Raw genomic sequence first — 18,175 nt, 5'->3', positions numbered from 1 at the left:
TGTTAAGTTTTAATCTAGTAGTATATATTCAAAAAAGTACAAATACTAGGGCTTGTTGTATTGTGGTACTTTGACCCATTCGGTTGGAGTGTGACAAAATATAACTATACTTTTGCAGTAGCCTTACATGACTGATGACATCGGCAATGCTGTACTTTTTTGGGGTTTTATGCCGGTTCCGTCTCCTTTTACTGTAGGTCCCTTTAAAAAAAAAAACAAAGACAGTCTTTTAGTTGCCATGGATACCATTTGTTTTCTTCCTGGTTTACGGACAGAGTACATAAAAGTTAATCGAAAACATGTTTTTTCACATATTTATATAATCACGAACTGCTAGTCTATTAATTTATCATTCTTTTTAAATTAAAATAATTGGAGATGCTACAGGGCAATTTAAATTCAGCACGATTTCCTAAACTCTCTCCACAGGACTCCGACGGGCAGCAAGACGATGGTTTGCAAGACGTCCCTTTATTCTATGTTTTAACTTATCAGAAGTAAATAAAAAAAATCGTGGATTTGATTCATTTAGTCAATGTTTTTGCAATACGGGGACATGGTGTCTTTTGGACAGATACGAGGGGGAAACCAGAGAAGGAGTGTTCCACGGGAGAGGAACTGCCAAGTTTAAAGGAGGACATTCTTACACGGTACTAGTATTTAAAAAAGAAAATCATCTTTCTCATTCAATATTTTCTTGTCAAAATCAACCCCAATCCATGAAGTTCTTTCTAATTTTATCCAAATACATATCTTGTTGCTTACTGTGAAAGATGTGTACATTTCTTTTTATTCCCAAAACATGAGTCTTAAATGTATGAATTAAAACGTCATTTAAAGCGGTCTTTTTAAAAGGGGGCGTTTTCCATGGGAGTTATGCACGGACAAGGTGTCTTTACGTGGGCCGACAAGGTGACGTACGAGGTAGGACGGGCCGGTAATTTAAAGAATAGGAATGAAATTTAAGAACGGAAATGCTCCCAGGGAGAGTTTGTGCGCAACATGCCGATGGGCCAAGGGAAGTACGCTTGGCCAGACGGCAGCACTTATGAAGGGGACGTCTGGAATGGCGTCAGGCACGGCCATGGAGCTTACAAAAGCGGCAATGTGATGTACAAAGGGCAATGGAATCAGAGCAGAAGACACGGAAAGGTAACATGTCGTCGCCCCCCAACTTTTTAAGAGTGGAATTCTCAAAGATGCCATTTGGATCAAAGAGGTTCTGGTTCATATGGAACTCTGTTTTTGTGCTCCATCGCTCTTTTTTAGGGTACAGTGTATTATAACCAAGAAGAGACATCTTGGTACAAAGGCAACTGGGTGATGAATGAAAGAGTGGGATGGGGAGTGAGATGGTGAGCTTTGGTTAGGCCTTCTTGGCACGTGAACACAGGCTGAGCAAATTCTCCAAACTCTGGCCGTCACAGCTACCCTTCTGGAAACATTCATTTTGGTGAGTGGAAGCAGAACTTGAGAAATGGAGAGGGCACCATGAGGTGGCTGAATCTGGGACAGCTCTACGTTGGGAACTGGCATGACGGAGTCCAGGTACAGACATTTGCTAAAAAGGACATGATCCTTTGGATCCTTTTCTACACGTCAAGTCAATTTATGACATGCGGGTAGTTGGTCATGGAAGCCACAACTGCACGGTACATATTCTAATTGAAAATGTCCTTTCTGGCAGCAAGGCCACGGCACCCACGTGTGGCTCATGAAGCGAACGGAGCCCGGAGCGGAATTCCGTCCCAGCAATCAGTACACGGGGGATTTTTTCCATGGTAACAGGCATGGACCGGGAATCTTTTACTATGCCGGCGGGGCCATTTATGAAGGAGGATGGCAGGACAATAAGAAACATGGCAAGGTGAATTCAATATGGCTTTCCTATCTTGTGCTTAGATTTTTTTGGGGGGGGGGGGGGGGGGGGGGGGGGGGGGAGAGATCACAATGCTGCTGTTGGTATGAATACAATCTACAATAGTATTTATGCTAGTCAGATATTCACATTAGGTAGTGTCTATCTGCATATCTCAATATACCAAGCTTGGTAGCTAGATGATTGTCTGTGTTATGAAGCGTTTATCGAGCCAGTTAGTTCGATAGCTATTTGTCAATGTTAGCTCACTTCTTTTAAGTGACCGTTTGTATTTATCTTTAGGGAAAAGTTACCCTCAAGGACGGCTATGTTTTTGAAGGACAATTCCTAAACGACAAGATGGTGTCTCCCTTTATGATTGCAAACCAAGCTCCTGTTCTACATGGTAAGCCACCTCTGCGCAATATTTTAACTCAATCCTAGACAGATTGCCGAGGTGGTTTGGGCACTGAAACATGATCATGCCAGTTAAATTGGATTGAAGGAGGCATGATAATTTTTGCTTTTTGTGTATATTCCTCTTATCAGGTATGGGAGAATCTCTGGGACCAGACATGACAGTCAACATAGACTGCATCTTGGAGAAATTCCCAGAGAAAAACCGACACGTTGAGCACAAACAAGTCTGTTCCCACTTGGCAACCACGCCTTTGCATTGCGATCTAATTGTGATTTCTTTCCTGTGTTGCCATTCGGCGGTTCAGGTGAGGTTTTTACTGCTGAGGTACAAGACGGAGCTGAGATCCATCTATCGTTTCTACTGCCGACTGGGCAACCCTCAAATTCCGGGGGGCGCTTTCTTGCTGTCCCGCATGCAGCTATGGCGCTTATTCAAAGACTGTTACGTCCACCATCGCTGCGCCAGCATAGCAAAGCTCGACATTTACATTCGAGGTGAGCGCAACTTGGAGAGAAAGTCCTCAAAAGTAAACAAGGGCGGCTCCTCCACTTGTTTGCCCCTCCCGGTCAACATAAATTGGACCTAAATGGATTTTCTTTTGCTTTATTTGGCGTCAGATAATCCAGATCCAGCAGAGGTTCACTCCCCCTTCACTCCCATAATGCTCAGTCGCTTCCTTAGCTGCCTTGTGATCGTGGCCTACCACATCTACCACAAGGACTTGGAGGAAGAAAGGCCCTCCCTTGGAAACAAGCTCACAGTGTAGAAAATTCTCCAAGTTCGATAAAGGCCTGACCAAATCGAATAAATATGCAGTGAGATTTATTCTTTTGTTCTAGTACACCTAATTACATCCTGGCCGATTGCTTCTCCAAATTGCTGCTCGAGGACATTTTTCCAAACGCCAAGAACGTCAAAGGTAGAAACAATTCAAGACAGAACGTATGGATTATAATCATATATTTGTGGGGGGTGCAGGCTTCCTTTTTAAACCACCAGAACGAACAATTGTGGCTGTGGACTTCCTAACAAAATGCTGGAAGTTATATCAGACCTACTCCAAAGTCAACAAACCCCCCAGGGATGACAGAACCATGACAAACCGCCACATATTGTGGATATTTCAGGTAAAAATGTGATGTGAACAAGTTTTCTCTCTTCTAGCCTTTTTTCCCCTCAAAAACAACGAAAACCCTATGTATGCTTGCTGGTCTCATTAGGATCTCAACCTTTACGATACCGATTTGACCATCTCCAGGGTGATAGAGATCATCTCTGCAGAGACCCTCGATCCTAGCAATGTGTCTGCTTGCATGGAAATAGAGGTATAGTAAAAAAATAAAAATAAAATAAACCTAGTTCATTTTGCCCTTTTCCCCACTCCAGATTGTTTTTCTGGAATTCTATGAGGTACTTCTTGGTTGTGGGGAGGTCAAGTGTCAGCAGGTTAGGCAAACACACTAGTCAAAAATTCAGCTGGGAGTTCCTATCTAGTATCAATTATAAGACGACAAGTCAATTTAACAAGTGAAACTAAATTTGTTCCACAGATGACCGGTCCTTACCCCAAGATCGGACCGTCACGATCTTCATCAGGTTTGTATTAAAAGATATTCACAAAATATACAAACTTGCGGTAATTTGCGTGGATTCACAATTTAGCTGCATTGCTTGGGTTTAAAACAAACCTGGGTAATTTTACAAATAAAGCAGTATTTACTCACCAGCCACTACTTTACAAAGTAATGTTGTCTGTATTTGCAGCACTAGCTCGTCAATGGCAACAAACGCTGGCCCAAGACCGTGAACTGGATGCATGGAGTCACAAAATCCATCACTTCTTCAACCGTATCTTCTTCCCCGCTGTTGACCTTAACTTTCTGTAAAGGAGGGGGGAAAAAAGCATCGAGTTTGTGGCACTAGAGGGCTCTCTCTTCCCATTTGCATCTCCGCAGCATTACATCAAGAAAACGGGATAGCATAAGAACTTCCAACTTTATTTGCAACAATATCTTTATGCTTCCAAATAAAACTTTTGCAAAGTTGTCTTCCCTTACAAACAGATTGATAGAGCTGTGATTAACATCACAGCGGTGGAGTAAAGTACATGAGGTCCTTCGGGCACACGGATGGTCGGATTCTGTCTTTAGGGTTTGGAGTGAAGAGAAGCATAGATGCCTCTGCGTTCTGGCCCTGGAAAAAAATTTGTCCAGAGTGGTACAAAATTAACAATCAAAGTCTTGTAGAGTTCTATCAATTACTATATAAATAAAAAAAAGTTAAGGGTTTAAACCTGTGGTGGCTGCAGAGTTAATGGGGAAGGCGCTGTTATGACAGAGCGCAAAACTGGAGAAAAACAAACAAGGAATAAAAAAACACCCATTTACACAAAACCAAGATTTAGAGTGCAGTTATTCCTAAACAATGCGCCGCAGAATATTAAAATGTGTCTTACGGTTCATCATACCTTCGTCCCGGGATGTCATAGATGGAGTGGGGGCTTTTTCCAGCTGTGTGCCGTCTGAAGTATTTTCTAGTTGGGAGGGCCGAGGTGTGGCGGGCAGGGTCGCCGGCGAACATCGGAGGCTTCGGGTGAAGATGCGTGCGAGCGGCGTGAGAGCGCCGTCGGGCTGACTGGGCGTCCCCAAAGCGAGTGAGCGGCGAGTGACTCTTCTCGGGGTGGGAGTGGACACGAGGGGGGAGGACAGCGGAGGCGCTGCGGCGCTCAGGCGGCTGGATCTTCTCACGCAAACTGCGGGTCAGTAGGAGAATTCGTGTCGTTTAAGTCTTTGTTACTTCAAAAGTGGAAGGAGACAGACGTCTTTAAAGGTAGGGCGGGCAATAGATACTATGATTGTGATTGTAAAATGTATGTTAAAAAGTTGAGCTATTCAAAACATTATGTAAAAAAAATCTTAATTTTTTAAAGAAATGAAAAGAAAAATATCAGGGTGGCTATCAGGAAAAATAAACTTTGCCAGATTTTCTAACTGTGCTTTTAGTAATTAGAAGTGTAATTGACAGAAAAAAAATCCAGAATCTTAATTTCACGAGAAAACAAAACGCCAATTAGATTTTGTACCTTGCGTCTTGACAGGGCTCTCCACACAAAAGAAACCTCCATCAAAGACCACAGTGTCAGGCTGACTTTGCTGGGCTCCAACGGCCGGGCTGTGCTCAGCATTTTGGTCGCCCGCCGCCGATTTGGTCGCCGCTGCTGCCTTTCTGGCTCTCATGGCCGCTTTCACCTCGGCCAGGCGAGACTTTGCCGCCACTTTACTCACCACTGGCTTGGTCGTTGCCGCGACAGCCTTCTGCCATCACCACCACAAAAAAAGAAAAATATTTACTACAATGCCGAAAAGGCCCCCCATTCCAAAAGGTATTGGGTCAGTCACCTTGACCGGTTTCCTCTGTCTCGGTGACGGTCTGCGTTCCTCCGCCCAACTTCGTCCTTCTGCTGCTTTAAGGGACTCAAACTTGTTGATTACATCTTCCACCTGAAAACAGCAATGGGTCATATTTCTGCCTGGGGATTAATATCAGTGTTTAGGATTCACCTGGAAGTAAACCATATCCCAAAAACCCTGCAGGTCACTGCAGGTGGTCATCTTCTCCCCTCGTTGAAGCTCGCAGTCGTCCACCAGGCCGCTAAATTGGTTGAAACGCTCCTTCATGAGCAGCCTGGCCTGCCCCACAGTTGTACGAATGCGACCTCTCACTGATGCAAACGGGAAAAAAAAATTGAAAAAATAAGATTTGCGCCAAAAAATACAAAATACAACAACAAAATCACGATTCAGGACATTTTTAAAGTGATTCATCAACAATGAAAATAGTTGATTCATTGGTAATCTATAAGTTGGCAATTAATGGTGGCAGCAAATGGCACACACACACACCCCTGCGTGACGGAAGTGTTCTTATGACTCACTTTCCTCAGGAATGGACTCATCATCCACTTTGGCATCCCACTGCGCGCAAAGTGCAGTCAGTCTGTCCGTCTCGTTGGCCATCTCCGTCCTGGATGTCATAAAGAACAATATAGAAGTGCTACTTTGCTCCAAAAAAAAGGTGAGACTGAACGAAATAAAGATTTGTTTTACCTAAAGTATGGAACATCGTGCTTTGATTCAGTAGGGCTGCTCGGACTAGGAGAAGCCACCCGAAGAGGGGATTTCAGAGGAGAGGATCCACTTGGCCCGGCAGCTTCTTTGGCGGCGGGAGAGGAAGCCACGACGGCGGACGTGAAAACGGGCGAGGTAAACCTCGGGGTAAGAAATCGATCCGCCGAGCGTGGGGTGAGCGGTGCGATGGTGAAGGTTTTCAAGCCGTCGGGAGCTTTGAACACGAAGTCGTCGGGGGCGAACGAGGTGGGCTTCACGACGTGTTCATCTGCGAAAGATCCGCAATTGTTTCAGAATTATTCGGTCAAATTCCACCATACTGTAATGGTGCCCTTACTTTGGTTTGTTGGAGCTTGCGGCAACTGTAAAACAAGGGCCCGGCTTCTTGTGATTCTCTGATCTGAAATGGTGTGATCAATATTTGGATGATTTTAGTTTAAAATTTTAATCAATTGTCAAAAAGGTTGTCAAATATTTTAATAATAAAGTATTGGTCGCTAATGAGTTAACACCAAGATTTCTTACTGGGAGATTTGTCAAGGTTTTTGACGGCTGCAATGGGCCTGTTAGCCAATCTGCTTGACGGCCCTTGCGCCTTCGGCTTCACTACAATGCAAACGGGGAAAATAAGAAAAATAAAGAGGGTTAGCAGGGGCGGGGGGTTCTACTAAAGCAACTCCACCACGCCCTCCTTCGTAGTCACCAGCATAGACGTTGACTTTGTTATCCACAGCGGAAGCAGCTTTGACGGATGCTCCCCTGGTTTGTCGGAGAGTCGTAGCTGGATCTGAAAAGAGGGGGAGATGTTCATTCGCTGCCAGCCTCTTCCAGTCTAAACGGCTTGGACGTCCATTGCCGTCAAGGACTTTAAAATGGCAGACATACAGATGAAAATGGACCGTACCTTTTTTCCCTGCTGTGTTTAAAGTCTGCAACTTGAGTGGCTGCAAAAGTATAATAAGACAAACTTAGACTTAGGAAAATTTATTCCATATTGTCTTTTCTGCCTGAACGGTACCTTCTGAAAAGGTGGCTGCTGTTGTTTCATGGAGCGAGTGACTCGGTTGCTCTGTGCTGGAACTGTTTTTACCTAGCATAAAAAATAAAAAAATAAGAAAAAAAAAAAAGTACAATTATTACAATTGCAAAGATTGCAGAACACTCCATCTTCCTGTTGTGTACTCAATTGCACAGGTGTCAAAGTAAATGCTGAAAATCCATCTTAAAGGCATTTTTAATAATCCAAAATGTAACGGATAAAGCCGACTAATGGAAAATGTCACAGGAGGAGTGAGTTTTTCCCCCCCACTTACTACATTCTTTGCCTTAGCCGACGCTCCCGAAGCTGGAGGCAAGATGAAAACAGTGTCTTTGGGACGATACATGCCAGTCTTGAACACTGGCTTCTGTTGCTGCATTTGCTTTTCTTTCTGGATGACTTTTCTCTCCTTCCAGCGCGCAAGCTGCTTCAGCCTCTCCTCCGCGGCTTTGCCTGCAGGTAAAAAAAAATGACATGACACAAGAAGAATGCGAGTACTTTTGGGTGCTCAAAACGTTGGAAGGACAACAAACGGACTTCTGGTGGATTTTCCTTGCACGTTTTTTTGCTCGTTCATCGGAGTTGCGTCTGGCGCAACCGAGGAAGCGGCTAAGCAGGAGGGCTCGTGGACATCGGCCAGTGGTCTCCTGGCGTCCAAAAGCCGTTCTCGGTTTTCCTTCTGCGTTCGACTCACTCGGCGGGACATTTTGACCTTCAGCATGTCCGTGCTGCTGTCCCGATGGCGCAAGTAAGAAAATCGCGATTCCATGGTCATGGTGGGCCTAAGGTGGAATAAAACAAAAGATGGGAAATGAGTCATGAAGTAATACAGGAGTTAGGTAGTTTTTATGTTTAGTACTATGCCATTTTCACCTGTTACTCAAGGATTTGAACTTCAAACTAATGAACAGAAAAGGGGTACATTCATGCTAACTAGAATCGATTTTGGACCCAAAAAGTTCACCGACAGTGACGGCGCGAGACGTCCAGTCCTTTTTGGCTGGGAAGAACCAACTTAAACATTAAACAGTCACTTAAACAGTTCCTCTCCATTATTTCCAGTCATTTGAGGAACCTGTACAGTTTTTGTACATTGTTTTACGCAAATGCATTTTGGTGTAGCACTCTAATACGTTTCATAGTCGGCACTTTCATGTTTTAAAAGAACGACTCGAGTCATTAGCTCGCTAACTAGTGTTTGTTCGAGTAACCAAATGTAAAAAACATAAATAAATAAATGTAATTTCGACTACTTTAATAAACTAATGGAAAAGGCGTTATATTTGTTGTTCGAAAATCACGAATCCAACTTCCCGTTTAACACGAGTACCGCTCACTACGTTCTTTACAGTATTTCAGGAGGCTACAAACCAGGTTAACAAAGTATTAAAAGAGCGAAGTATCGAAACGTTATCAGCAGATAATTATTTCAAAAGTCTTACTTTGTGCAGGAGTCAACAAAATGCAGTAGAGCGTTCAATTTGAAGCGGTAGACGGACAACAACTTCAGGCGGAAATTTATAGGCTGTTTTCATTTGAAAAACGTTATTCGGGTTCTGATTGGCTCAACGTCTTTGACTGCAGAATTCCTATTGGCCTAACGTCATTTGACTGCAGAATTCCTATTGGCTTTTTTTAATGAACTTAATTGAAATACATACGTGTAACATACAGAAAGAATATTCAAATGTATGCACAAGAGTCGATTTTAGTGCAACACAAAATGATTTACCAACTTTATAAAATGAGAATTAAACTTCGCAAAAATTATAGATAACATGGCCCAAATAATATTAATGTACCGAATTGTATTTTCATTGAGGCGATAGACGTCCAATCCATTTCGACTAACAGACATGTCCAAAGTCCGGCCCCCGGGCCAATTGCGGCCCGTGGACAAATTTTTACCGGCCCGCGGCCTCTATCATGAATTTTTTTTTTTTTTTAATTTTTTTTTTTTTTTTTTTTTTTTTTTCATCATGAAATCAATAATATGCGGCCCGCCAGCACTGTTGACCACAGTATAAAATACATGTGTACAAAAAGCTATTTTTCATATTTTTCATTTCACCAGAAGATGGCAGTAGCCCTGTGGCCGCACTCTGGCCGCCGTGACCCTTGACCTTGCGTGATCGTTTCAGCCCAGCCCATTTCTAACATGGCGTCTGTAAACAAAAAAAGGAAAGTTGACCGCGAGGGCCGCCGCTTCCAGGACAAGTGGAAATTTGAGTATTTTTTCACTGAAATACGAAACAACTGTGTCTGCCTAATTTGCCAAGTGACTGGCTGTTTTCAAGGAATTCAACATCAAGAGGCACTACCAGACGAAACATGCTAGCTACGACAAGCTAACTGGGAACAAACGCGGTAAAAAAGTGAAGCAACTGGAAGCTGTTTTAACGGCACAGCAAAGCTTTTTCACAAGAGTCCGTGAGTCAAATGAAAATGCCACAAAGGCAAGCTACGAAGTGGCAACGCTGATTGCAAAGCACTGCAAACCTTTCACTGAGGGTGAATTTATTAAAGACTGTGTAATGAAAATGGTTGAGAAAATTTGTCCCGCGAAGAAGCAAGAGTTTGCCAATATTTGCCTGGCTCGTAATACTGTGGTACGGAGAATTGAAGACGTTTCATTAGATATTAAGAGACAGTTAGAGGCAAAAGGAACTGAGTTTGACTTTTTCTCGTTAGCGTGCGATGAAAGCACGGATGCGTCCGACACCGCTCAGTTACTGATCTTTTTAAGAGGAGTGGACAATGACATGAACGTGAGTGAAGAGCTTCTGGACCTCCAGAGTCTGAAGGGCCAAACAAGAGGAACGGATTTATTTGTTTCTGTTTGTTCCACCGTAAAAAAACCATAACGGTCAAATTTCCATGGTTAGTTACTACTACTACATTCAAAGAATGTCAGGCTAAATAGTCGGCCCCCACACATTTTCACCTTACCAAATCTGGCCCTCTTTGCAAAAAGTTTGGACACCCCTGGACTAAATGGATGCCAATGAATAAATGAAAATGGTTGCCTTTTTACTATCGTAAGCAATAAATAAAGTAAAAAAATATCTCTGTTTTTAATGAATTTATAGTACATATTGGACCGTAAGGTGATTTTTGAAACATTGAACAAATAAAATATAACTTTCTATAAAAAAACATTCTTACTACTACTATGTAAAATACTACATAATTTATTCAAATGTAGTAGCATTGTTAAAATACAGGTTCTGATGATTTACACATACCACAGTGACATCTTAAAAGGAAAATGACGAAACAAAACAAATGACATTTGTACATTTAATTAGAAAAAGCAATGACATTTTTAAGTTTAAATAAAAAATGAGAAAACCTTGTTTTGTTTTTTTTATTTTACAACGCAAGTATTGCATTACACGTTGCTGTCGTGATACTCTACAACACTGACAGTTTGTAGTGTGGTCCAACAATGTCTGTGTCGTCTTTTCCATCAGTCCAGGAAAAATATATTGTTGAATTGCGTCGCACAAAGTCTCTTCACTTCCTCTGCGCAAAAGAAGGCAAAAGGGAGGTCACCGAAACTAAACTTGGAATTTGGCGTGACAAGTTTGGCGCGGACATACCGTTGACTTCGATCAAATTGGCGTTCTTCTGGTTTAAGATGACGTAGAGTTCTCGCTGGTCTGACTTTTTGCCGACCACCCAGTAGTCCGTCATGGCTTTCACGATGACTTCTTCATCTTCGTCAACTCTGGAGAAAAAAAAATGCGATTCTATTTTTGTTTTTTGTTAGATGAAAGTGAACATTTACCTGGCAAAGTCACAGTTGATGTCCCCGAGAATCTTCATGAGATCCGGGTGGACAGACGTGAGACATACGCTGGCTGTTTTCCTCATGTGTATTGTGCTTTTTTCCGCCAGGTTCATGTGGTTGAAGTAGATGAATTTAAACTGAGGCTCCTTGTCAGGCCTCCAAAACAAAACAAAAACAAAAAAGAAGAGGGAAAACATATTAGGTTTCTCATTGGCAGGACGTCAATTACTAATTCATTGGCTTCTTCACTAAAGTCCATTACAGTTAATTACAGTCGCCAATGTATCTAAAAACAAGATGGAAACTGGAAATACTGGAATCTCCCAAAGGTTGCCAGGATAATAGATTTGTCAGGAAAATATTGTCATGTAAAATGAGCTCAATTCAAGCAAGATTGCGATGCACGTTTGGTCATTTCTGTCACTTTGGTTGTAGAACAAACTACAAACAAGGACATGTCTACTGACCCCGATATCCTACGGTTGATGGTGAACTGTTCGCAAATATCGGACGCCAGCAGGGTGAGCTGCGGTCCCACGAGGCCGTCCAGCTGCTCGCAGAACTCCCTCGTCATCTCCACGGAAGCTAGGTAAAACATGATCCAAGTCACTTTTGGCAAACTGCAAGCCACCGTGAGAATTGGGCTAAAAAATAAAATACACATTTTTTTAAACCTCCAAATTTGATGCTCACCGTTAACCATAAAACAGGCGGCGGCACTCATTGCCTAAAAAAGAGAAGGTCATGAACACAAATTGATTGAAGAGAGATGAGAATCACAGGATGTGTGCGCTAATTAGTTTTAAAAGGCACGTCTAATCCTCCAAAATCCATTTCCTCCGTTAGCGCTTTGGCGTATTTCACACGCATTTCAACCACTAACACCATGAAAATCAGGGACTTCTCTCCAAATGTCACTAAAGGTGACATGATATGATATTGCAAGAAAAAAGAAAAAATGAAATATTACAATAAGAGTTTAAAATACCTTGTACACAATAAGGTGCAGCTCTTCGTGGCCATCTTCTGCGTTGACAAATATTTTGGGAAAACGGAATTTGGCCTCGGGGTCTTTGAGATTTGACGGTCCTGTCAAAAACCTGCATAGAATATGACCGCTTATGAAAGCAGAAGAGACCTTAAGCTCTGTAATAATTGAAATTATCCAATAAAATCTTTTTTAAGAGGATTTTTTGTGTGCAAATTGAGCCAAAATGTGAACAACAAGAGTAGAACTTAACCCTAATATCCATGTTTGTTATGCCCGTTACATTTACTAAAACTCTTGCATTGCATCCCATTAAAATCCACTACCATACTAATTAAGTAAAATACCCGTTGTAAAAGTTGAGGTGTACAATAACTTTTGTCAAGCCTTACCTTCCATAGTGCAACAAATTGCCAGCAACTTCTGGCCTAAGAGGAGAGTCCCTACCAGCCAACTATAAACAGATAGAATAAGGACTTCTCAAATTCGAAAAAAACGTGCAATACATGTGTACAAATATGTATCACCTCTGGTTCAGAGTGCCTTGGGAACAGCGACGTGGTCAAATACTTGTACAGGATCCTCATGTCGTCCTGTTCTAGACCACTCCTGCGCCCACAAAGACAATTTCACGCCGGCGGAAACAACGAGCGGCGAATACTACACGGGCTTTTTCCCCCGTTACCAGATGAGCTGATCGTTATAGAGGAAGGCGGTATATTTGACGAGGCTGAGACTCTCCTCCACGCGGTTGACGAACGACTGGATCTTCAGGTATGTCATCTTGTCTAAAGGGAAGAAGCTGATGCCTCCAAATACGTCCAGGAGGTCACATGACTGCAGGTGGAGTGTCTGTAGATACTGGAAAGACCGGGATGAAGGTCCGATGAATTCATTGGCTGCCTCCCATTCATCATTGCAATAACTTCTTTTTTTTTTAAATACTTAAAATACTTCCTTGACTGTATTATTTCTTACTCTGTAGAAGAATTTTTCCAGCTTCTGAGTTAAAAGCTCCACTCCGCCGGCCTCCATGGCTCTACTAAAAGTACCATTGAAAAGCTGTGGCAAATGAAATGTCATCACACAAAAATGTCGATAAAATGCCATCACGTATTCCGTATTGTCCAAACTATAAATCACTTTTTTTCATCATCTGCGACTAATATTCAAGTGCGACCTATATATGTTTTTATTCTTTCTCTCTGACCACCAAGAGCCCTTTAATATTTTTATGCTATAGTTAGCTGAAAACAATTATAACAGACACCTATTTAGCCCGTTTTTTTTTGTTTATGATCAAAATTGCCGTTCCAAAAATGCGACTTAGACAAACTCCAGTGTGACTAATATTTTTTTTCTTCTTCATTGTCTATTCTTTGGCTGGTGCGACTTATAGTCCAAAAAATATTGTAAACAGAAGGTAACCTGAATTGAGAAAATGGACTTACCTTATACATAGAGTAGCACTGCTTTACCACAGCTCGATAAACTGTGTCCTAAAAGAAGACGAAAACAAAAAACTTAAACATTTAAAAGTGTGTCAAAAGACAACAAACACTCACAAGTATTTCCTCCTCTTGATATTCTATCGTGGGTGGTTTTCCATCTCTGTTTGGTTTTTCAATCATCGGATTCCGGACCACCTGCGCAGTAAATTTGACTCAAAACAAATCGGGTTTTGTGAAGATATATTCAAGTCAAAGGTTTACAACATTACCATGACCATCCAAAAATTGTCCTCAGGCTCAAAGAAAAACTGTCGGTTTTTCTGCGTGTGTAAGGATTTGGCTGGTTTTGTCGGGCAGAATGTTCTAAAGAGCAAAAAAAAAAGAGTTTTGATTTCAGCTGATTACCGTATTTTCGGTTTTGTCGTGACTACCTGGTGAACTGGACGATGGCCTCACAAAGGCCAACGTTTCGTATCTTCTCGTTCGTCTCCACTTCGTTGGGGTGATAAAATAGAATCTTTTTTTCTTCCTAAATTTTAAAAAAAATCCCATGACATGGGTTTTAATCAACAGTTTGTATAATAAGGCAAACTGAAGACTCACCTCTCCTTCCCGGGGTCCAAATGTTGGATTATAAACGAAGAAATTAAGTAGAGAAGCCGTATACTGTTTCTCCTGCATTCCTGAGGCCATCCTGGGACTACAAGACAAAAGAACAAGAAATGTATCATGTTTTAAGACAACTTAATGGTTATGCTGACTGCTTATGATAAAAAACAGAAGTCTGTTTTATTACCTAATCATGAGCATCAGTGTCACGTTTGTCTGGATTTCCTTTGCACGAATAAATGTTTGTCAAGCATGCCGTTTGCCTGTGGGGTAAAAAAATAAAAAATAAAAATAAAAAAGAGGTACTTTTGAGGAAATGTAGTTTAAAAAGACCATTACATTTTTAAGTGGAAAAATAGTCTGTTCCTAGACGTTAAACAAATCAGACATTTATAAGTTGCAGAAGTTATTTAAACAAAAAAATAATACAATACTGTGTACTAGTGTTATTCACAACACAGCGAAACTGTATTATACTGCAGTTAGAGTTATAGTGCAACATTTCTACTGTACTGCTTACTAATAAATCAACAAACACTCTAAATCTTATATTGAATAGCATTTATGTTTTAAGCATTTCATCACCGTTTTTTTCTGGACCTGTAATCATAAATCCAGTTAGCAAAATGCAATGCGTAGAATGCAGCTAAAATCCACTTAGCAGGTTAGCTTAGTTTCCGGTGCACAGATACGAAACAAAATGGAAACACTGAATGACAGAAAAAATATCTTACCTTAAATATCATAAATTGGGGATATAAAATGCCTGTTGTCGTGTTACAGAAAATGTTTCGAAAATACAAGATGCGAGAATTTACATCAGCTACTTCCTGCTTTTGACAGCTTGGTTGCACACCTAAAACAGTCCGGGTAGGAACGCAGTGAAAGCACTGACTACATGGTTCTATCCGAAAAATAAATATAACATAATGGCAATTTGAAAATTATTATTTTGTTTTCAACATTTTAAGTGGGTCTTTAAATCAATGTTCTTACAACGTAAAATGCTCATAATGTTTATCTCATTGACGAAGTGATTGCCCTCCCTTAAATTCATTTCTGGTGTCATGTTGTTGTTTATTTGTTTGTTTATTTTTTATTCATACGTTTTGCATGTGTTAAAATAGAACTACTTAAATTTATAATCATGGGAATGTCATGAAAAAGGAATGGGAAGGTTTCAGAGCTTTTATTTGGATAAACAGAGTCATAACATTTCATGATTTCATTGTCTCGGCCTAGAAGGACAGACGGACATCAGTATTGCCGAAAATGAGCAATGGAAGGAGATAGATTTAAAGATAGACTATCCGGTGAAATCCAAGCCAACAAAACAAACCCCCCAAAAAATCAATGTGAACTGAAACAAGAACTGCTGAGCCTCTTGTGCAGGATTCAGGACAGGACCATCATCTGAAACTCTAAACAGAAAGAAAACATCATCAATATAACAATAATAGCAATACACACCACCAACATCAACGCTAACTAAAATATGTTTATTCAATTTCCCTAAACTTTAAAGCAACAATGTCAACGGCACCGAACTGAAATGACCCTCCCAAAAAAATAAAATAAACGGGCATCTTTTATTTAAGAAAGCAGACAGAACTGCACTGCATATACAAAAGTACCCCGACCTCATGAATAATTGAAAAGCTTTATTTAAAAACTCGACCGCTTCAGGAAAAGCGCTAGCGTCGGGCATCGAATGTTTGTCGGGCCCCCGGGAAATCGGACACCGACCCTCGGCTCCGATCTTGCCGTCGCTGTCGTCATCGGCCGCCGAGATGAAGCTTTTGGTTTCCGCCTCGGTCAGTTTTCTGGCTCCGGGGACGAACCTCTGCAGGAAAAACCTGCGCCAGAGTGACACGGCAAGGTGAATTACGTAACCCGGCCCACCGCCAGAATAACACTTGTACATTGATAATCCACGTGGATTACAAAAGGGTTGGTATGGGAAGTGCTGGGATTTAATCTCTCTGTCATGCACACTGTCATATCAGATAAGTGGACGGTGTCACACTTGAGCTCCGACTCCTCCAGGTAGCCGCTGTTGTCCTCGTCCAGGATCCGGAAGACATTTTGGACCTCTTGGGGCGTCTTGGAGGAGAGGCCGCAAAGTCCGAAGAATTTTTTGTAGCAGAACGAGTCGGGAACTGAAGAAATGGAAGCAAATTTGGAATAATTTCAACTGTCTTTGACTGTCTACGTGTGTTGCTCCACCATTTGTGTTCGAATATCACTTGGATGAATATTTTCGACCATATAAATCAGTTTTTTTTAATGTAAGAATAAATCAGACAATATATAATATGGCTCATGCAAGCATTGTGTATAAAAAAATAAAGATAAAGACACCAAATGAGGAGACATTCAAACTGTTCCCAGTAAGTTTTTAAAGTCACGGCAACACCAAAACAACCGAGATGATTGAAAAGCGTTTGCAATCATCTTCAACTGGCGATAAGAGCACACGGACCCGAAATGAACGTGGCCCGCGAAAAGATTACAAAGTCTCTTATATTATTTGCTGAGGTCATCAAAACGGCGGCTTGATTTAGTTTGCTACTTTTGTGCACGAGTGTCACCTTGACAGTCTTTCACGGCGTTCTCAATGTCTTGCGCTGAGAGGATGGAGGTGAGCGACATGCTGCTTCTTTCTGCAGGGTTTAAAGAAAAAGGAATTAAAGCCACTCCACTTTGAGGTCAAATCCTATTTCTCCCATTTTTCCTGGTCAACGTTTTCATTGGCTCAGTCTTCCGGGTCCGTTGATATGATGACTTCATTATTTGCCCGACTAAGCTGGCTCATGGCCGAAATGGCCGGTTGGGGCCTTTTAATCACTTTCTTTTTTACTTGATTGGCTTGGCAGGGATTGAAGTGCTGGGTTTCTGATGCGTGATTATTGGAAATAGTGCTATAATTTTGGCATTATAGGTATACGCGTTCAAATTATGTAGCTTTTCAGTGTCATTTGAGTATATATCACTAGTGGTATGCAGGTTGCAGCCCACTGAAACTATCATTATTATGCACTTTGGCCCACAAAAGAATCTTAAATTGACTCTACATTTAAATATTATTGAATACGTCCCACAACAGAATCTTAAGTGGACTCTAAATTCAAATATCATTGAATATGGCCCATAAAAGAATGTTAAATTGACTCAACATTTAAAAATCATTGAATATGGATGGTCCACACAAGAAGCCTCAATTCAACCTACATTGCATTTCTCAGTTTTAACACTAGAAGGACATAGTTACTTTAAAAGTGCATTATTTCCAATGAGAAAATTCTATTTTCTGTTAGCAGAACATGACATCATTTCCAAGACTCTCTCATCAAGTAGTTTCAATACAACAAGCCAAGTTTCCAACGACAAAACTAAATGACAACACAAGCCTTATTTTGCAGTACGTATAATGTCGTGTGACTTAAGATTTTTGGAATCGGAGAAATCCAACTCACCTTTTTCGACCGTGCGTCCTCTCAAATCCAAAACAGCAGCTGAGTTTGTTGCAGTGCTGAAAAGTGGCAGACTTTGTTAAATAGTGGGAAGGTGATACGTACGTACTTGGATTTAAAATACAGGCGCAAATTGCTCTTCCTCTACTTGTGGGATTCACTGGATTTTTTTTTCTTCACTAGTCACTGCTCACGCTCGCCTTCAGCTCCAATCCAATCAAGTTTTCTGATGCCTCTCTTGGCTATGCTCACTCACCCCCTTTTTTTGCAGCATCCCTCTCTCCAAAACACCCTCCCATCCTTCCCTCCCTCCCTCCTCCATACTTCCCTCCGCATGTGAACATGAGAGATTATGCACATATCGCATTTAATCAAGTCTCTTTAATCTAATCTGGGGAATTTTTGGTACTCAGGCG

General features: G+C 41.4%; 4 protein-coding genes across 8 annotated transcripts; 1 reads left to right on the top strand and 3 right to left on the bottom strand.

Annotated features, from left to right (window-relative positions):
* Positions 1-6: 6 nt before the first annotated feature.
* rsph10b (radial spoke head 10 homolog B) lies at positions 7-4,325 on the top strand. Of its 3 annotated transcripts, XM_077625602.1 has the most exons (17): positions 7-497; positions 575-650; positions 856-924; positions 985-1,152; positions 1,270-1,355; positions 1,428-1,548; positions 1,688-1,867; positions 2,162-2,264; positions 2,408-2,502; positions 2,584-2,773; positions 2,897-3,041; positions 3,119-3,198; positions 3,258-3,406; positions 3,500-3,604; positions 3,666-3,725; positions 3,830-3,875; positions 4,044-4,325. In XM_077625602.1, the coding sequence occupies exons 1-17, from the start codon at positions 379-381 to the stop codon at positions 4,163-4,165; spliced, it is 1,914 nt and encodes a 637-aa protein (XP_077481728.1). In that variant the 5' UTR covers positions 7-378; the 3' UTR covers positions 4,166-4,325. The 3 variants fall into 3 exon arrangements, with proteins under 3 accessions (XP_077481728.1, XP_077481727.1, XP_077481725.1); XM_077625601.1 differs by having other exon boundaries at positions 2,408-2,773; positions 3,279-3,406; XM_077625599.1 differs by having other exon boundaries at positions 2,408-2,773.
* Positions 4,256-9,036, bottom strand: dlgap5 (discs, large (Drosophila) homolog-associated protein 5). Of its 2 annotated transcripts, none has more exons than XM_077625592.1 (16): positions 8,888-9,036; positions 7,983-8,227; positions 7,720-7,898; positions 7,425-7,496; positions 7,311-7,350; positions 7,110-7,193; positions 6,932-7,012; positions 6,744-6,806; positions 6,386-6,674; positions 6,214-6,302; positions 5,840-6,000; positions 5,678-5,779; positions 5,362-5,593; positions 4,735-5,031; positions 4,573-4,625; positions 4,256-4,472 (listed from the first exon to the last, which is right to left on the bottom strand). In XM_077625592.1, exons 2-16 carry the CDS (start codon positions 8,218-8,220, stop codon positions 4,365-4,367), a joined length of 2,088 nt encoding a protein of 695 aa, XP_077481718.1. In that variant the 5' UTR covers positions 8,221-8,227; positions 8,888-9,036; the 3' UTR covers positions 4,256-4,364. The 2 variants fall into 2 exon arrangements, with proteins under 2 accessions (XP_077481718.1, XP_077481719.1); XM_077625593.1 differs by having other exon boundaries at positions 4,747-5,031.
* Positions 9,037-10,797: 1,761 nt separating this feature from the next.
* On the bottom strand, positions 10,798-15,175 carry ccz1 (CCZ1 vacuolar protein trafficking and biogenesis associated). The gene is made up of 17 exons (XM_077625646.1): positions 15,021-15,175; positions 14,474-14,549; positions 14,281-14,377; positions 14,109-14,206; positions 13,947-14,040; positions 13,792-13,872; positions 13,678-13,725; positions 13,205-13,288; positions 12,912-13,087; positions 12,754-12,835; positions 12,619-12,680; positions 12,227-12,338; positions 11,932-11,965; positions 11,706-11,823; positions 11,236-11,394; positions 11,048-11,175; positions 10,798-10,970 (listed from the first exon to the last, which is right to left on the bottom strand). Exons 2-17 carry the CDS (start codon positions 14,485-14,487, stop codon positions 10,915-10,917), a joined length of 1,443 nt encoding a protein of 480 aa, XP_077481772.1. The 5' UTR covers positions 14,488-14,549; positions 15,021-15,175; the 3' UTR covers positions 10,798-10,914.
* A 303-nt stretch (positions 15,176-15,478) lies between these two features.
* Positions 15,479-17,969, bottom strand: pvalb9 (parvalbumin 9). 2 transcript variants are annotated; one of them, XM_077625527.1, is made up of 5 exons: positions 17,763-17,969; positions 16,878-16,949; positions 16,313-16,445; positions 16,033-16,142; positions 15,479-15,707 (listed from the first exon to the last, which is right to left on the bottom strand). In XM_077625527.1, the coding sequence occupies exons 2-5, from the start codon at positions 16,936-16,938 to the stop codon at positions 15,682-15,684; spliced, it is 330 nt and encodes a 109-aa protein (XP_077481653.1). In that variant the 5' UTR covers positions 16,939-16,949; positions 17,763-17,969; the 3' UTR covers positions 15,479-15,681. The 2 variants fall into 2 exon arrangements, with proteins under 2 accessions (XP_077481653.1, XP_077481652.1); XM_077625526.1 differs by having other exon boundaries at positions 15,479-16,142.
* Between the last annotated feature and the right edge of the window lie 206 nt (positions 17,970-18,175).

The sequence above is a fragment of the Stigmatopora argus genome, chromosome 18 (genome assembly GCF_051989625.1).
Source record: "Stigmatopora argus isolate UIUO_Sarg chromosome 18, RoL_Sarg_1.0, whole genome shotgun sequence".
Taxonomy (NCBI): domain Eukaryota; kingdom Metazoa; phylum Chordata; class Actinopteri; order Syngnathiformes; family Syngnathidae; genus Stigmatopora; species Stigmatopora argus.
This window is presented reverse-complemented; position numbering and strand designations above follow the sequence as displayed.